The sequence below is a fragment of the Muntiacus reevesi genome, chromosome 2 (assembly GCF_963930625.1).
Source record: "Muntiacus reevesi chromosome 2, mMunRee1.1, whole genome shotgun sequence".
Classification (NCBI taxonomy): domain Eukaryota; kingdom Metazoa; phylum Chordata; class Mammalia; order Artiodactyla; family Cervidae; genus Muntiacus; species Muntiacus reevesi.
The window spans coordinates 108,543,804-108,547,682 of record NC_089250.1 but is presented as its reverse complement, the minus strand read 5'-3'; the positions used below and the strand labels follow the sequence as shown (position 1 = coordinate 108,547,682).

The window sequence follows — 3,879 nt, the reverse complement described above, 5'->3', positions numbered from 1 at the left end:
TTTCCTTTTGGTTTGTCTATTTATGGAGGGTTATTGAAAGAAAGGAGTCGAGAAAGCAAACTCGAAAGGGGAAAACTTTGTACTTTGCCAACGCTTTGGGTAAGGGAAAGTGGCATCTACGAAAATAGGAAACCACAACCAGACACGGAAGTTGTGCCTCAGGCGCAAGGTTTCCAGGGCGCACGCGCAGAATCTCACCAGGCGCCCGCATCCTTCTTTCTTCCCCGGGACAATGTTATCGCGAGTCTTGGGATCAACTTGTGGTGATCGCGGAGGCAGAGTTATCGCGAGAGGTAATTGGTTGCTATAGTTGCGAAAAACGCTTCTGCGGCTGTTAGGTAAGACTGATATTACTCCTTAGAAAATCGTCTCTTTTCGGGCCCACCTCTCCAACCCTGCGGCCACACCGCGTTACCTTAGTCTCTTCTTCAGCCTAACCCACAGGCCACATCCCTGCACCACTGTACTCGCGTACAGACCTGAAAGCTGCCGAACCCGCTAGGCCCCCGACTCTCCCGCCAGGCTCAGGCCTCCCACCCAAAGCCATACTCAGAACCCACTTCCCAGTTTGCGCCGAGATTCCCCCACAATAAGTGCACACTGGGCTTCTGTCCCCAGACCACCACCAGTAACATCATGTTTCATGTAAACTGTTCCTCTTTCGTTGTTGTTTTTAGCTACTTAAAAATTTTTTTATTATATTAAAACTTTTAAGATTGTAGTATAGATTTAGTGTAGTGCATCTAACCTATTTCTAATCTGACTTCCCCTCCTGAAACTTCTGAGCAGATAACAAGAAATGCGTGCCTTGTCGGTGGCAACAGGAGCCCCCTCCTGACTGCCTTGACTATAACTTTTAGCTGGCCAGATTTCTTGCACTCATCGTTTAACAAATATGCTGCTAATGACTCTTGTGGACAAGGCAGGATGCCAGGCACTCAGGGGCTGCAGAAATGTGTGACAGATTACTTGTCTTTAAAGGAGTAATTGAGCATTCAGTAGCACTCAAGTAGTGCCTGTCAACACCTTTTGTGCAGTGCTTCACTGATTAAGCAGTTTTACTATTTTAGTAAATATTCACAACAAATGTGTAACAGGTCAGGTTATGTTATCCGTTTTACAGAAGGCAACACTAAGGCCCAGAAAAGTTAGTCATTTCTCCAGGGTCAGGCTAGTGAAGGCCTAATTCGTGTATTGCTATTGAAAAAGAAAAAAGGAGACTTTATGTACAAGATCATTTCAAATGTAAACTTGATAAGAAAGTTGTCAGGGCCACTTAGGCCCAAAGTTAGCCTGGAGACATAACGTTTCACAAGTGATCTGAGACTTGTAGGTAACGGAAAATGAGCGAGTTGTTAGAAAGAGGCAGAATACTTAGAATACTTAGAAAGCTTGGGGACACCAACGTATCTTTTTTTTTTTTTTTTTGGTACCACCAGCCTAGACACAAAGTATCTCCTATGAAAATCTTGGAATTGTATTAAGTTCCATGTTTAATTGAGTCAGAAAATATGACCTTTTTTTCCCTTAACAGCTGTCCAATTTATTTTTGAAATTGTGTTCTTAGTGTTGTAAAATCATTTGAAAATATCTTTGACTAAATAAGACATATGTCAGAACTTTTTTCAGTGGGCTAACATTTTGTACAGTTGCTTCTTTCTTGTTATCAAAATATGTTTTTCTAAAACTGAGAGATTAAATAACCCTTGCGGGGAGTCTTGCACATCAGAAAAAAAAGAAAGCTACCAAAAACACTGTGAAGGATGTGGGGAATGGGAGGTGGGGTGATGGCATTCCTACCCTCGTTGCCTTGTCATAATTTGTTCTTAATGGGTAGTTACATGTATAAGGACGATTTTTTAGCACTCCCCAGCAGAGTCATCCTTGTGACTAGCGCCCTAAAGTACTGCCTGTCTGGCACAGAGCAGTACTGGAGTAAAGCATTTCCCTGGGTTTTCCCCCGGTATTGGTTATGATGTAATGTGAACAGTTGTGCAGCCGTGGCGTGTAAGGGAACAGGTTCACTTATTTTGTTCACAGAGCTCAAAGAAGACCAGAGAGACTTTGTCCAGGTGCCGATATGGAGCAGGTGTCGTCAACAGGCAGACCTGTGCAGATCACTGTGACAGAGGGATATGACTTGGTAAAGTTATCTTCGGGAATTCTGGAAGTCCCTGCTTTATTCGTTCTTCTTGAAAGTACTTTTGTCTTTATTCTCATGTCTCCCTGTCAGTCATCCTATTGTGGCTTGGGGAAGAATGTGTTGGGAACATTAACAGGAGGAATGGGGTTCTGCATATTTCTGTCCCACCAAATCCCTTGACTTTACATAGTAATGGCACTTCCTTCTCAGTGTTCATTACTGTCGGTCATAATCTGCAAGTCATGGTAATGTGTATAAAATATCTGGCAATTTAAATACTAAACTTAATGAGGGTAAAACAGCTGGTTTTCATTTTCCTAAACAGCAGTTCCTTTCTCCTGAAAAGGATCTGAATTCTTCCAGAGCTTCTCTTGTGATTAATTTCATTTGATGAAACTATAGTATAACTATTAAACTTTACAAGAATAATGAAATGTCAAAATATTCATTCAGTACTGTGAAGTCAAACAGCTTATTCCAAAACAGGATATAATAAATGATCTCTACTTTATTTTAAAGGTATATATAAATGTGTGTATATATATCTACATAACAGCAAAACACTAGAAAATATATTATTATGGGTAGTTAGGTTTTCTATGTGCTTTCCTCACTTTTTCAAAACTTCCACTCCAATTAAAAATAAAGTCATAAAAAATTTCCACAGTGTGCTTTTATAATCATATAAACACAATAACTTATTTTTCAAAACTTCCAACTTAATGGCCTTTAAATAGAATATTGCATTTAACTGCAGCTGTATTTGTTTAATGACTTTCTACTTCCCCCATTTGTATTTGTGGTATAGCTTGTTAGAAAAACGTTTAAAATGTGTCAGTTTAAGTCACAATGGGTTGCCAGACATGTGGGAAAATTCTCTATTTGAATATAATTGTAAAGTATATTTCTGTCAACAGAAAGGTTTTAAAGGAGATGCTTCAGTTACCTTTATTCGTGCAGAATTCAATCAAGTGGTTCTGGGAGACTCTGCAAAAATTACTGTTTCTCCAGAAGGAACTGCAAAATACAACTTCACTTGCAGCTTTGAGTTCAATCCTGAAGGAGGAGGAATCACTTTAGATGACCTCGCCCACAAACCTGTGTTCTGTAAGTCCTTGTGATTCTAGATACATTAATTATGTGAGTGTTCAGGGTATTCTGAGGTATTTAGTAGCTCTTGTTGGGACAGATGAACACATCTTAACCTTTTTAATCTAGGAATAACAGAATAATTTGAGTCTTACCTGGTTCTGGCAGCTGTCACCATGACCTGCTAATTTTAATCAGTTTGTATCAAAGACCTTTTGACATGTAACCGGACTTTTTTAAATGATTTAAAAATTTTTTCCAAATTGGCTTTATTCTTTCCAGTAGTTGATAATAAAACACATATATGATCCAAAAAAAAAAAGAGAATTTATTCAATTTTGAAGAAGCAGTAAGCAATAACATAGAAAGAAGTAAAACATACTCTTTTATGGAAAAAAAAAGAGCCCCAAATTTGAAAGAAAGACCAGTGATATATAGATAATTTGATCTATTCATGTGTACAACTCATTTTAATTTCCCTAAAAATATTATTTAATAACTATTTAGTAACTAATAAGTTCTCTTAACAGTCAAACAAGAATGAAGATAATCCTCAAATAAATCCATGGGCATAAATGAATAGACATATAACTGGACTTTGCAGCATTGGTCTCCTTAGCTGGTTTGGAGGCTTTTCCTTTGTATTC

At 38.5% G+C, this 3,879-nt stretch overlaps 1 protein-coding gene across 1 annotated transcript in view; it reads left to right on the top strand.

Moving 5' to 3' along the window:
* The first annotated feature begins 317 nt into the window (after positions 1-317).
* The window catches only part of CFAP70 (cilia and flagella associated protein 70), an 81,195-nt gene continuing 77,633 nt past the window's right edge, over positions 318-3,879 (top strand). The window contains exons 1-3 of the mRNA XM_065922567.1: positions 318-338; positions 2,041-2,143; positions 3,061-3,250. Of these exons, the coding sequence (XP_065778639.1) occupies positions 2,081-2,143; positions 3,061-3,250 (253 nt within the window). The 5' untranslated portion in view covers positions 318-338; positions 2,041-2,080. The remainder of the gene's footprint in view (positions 339-2,040; positions 2,144-3,060; positions 3,251-3,879) is intronic.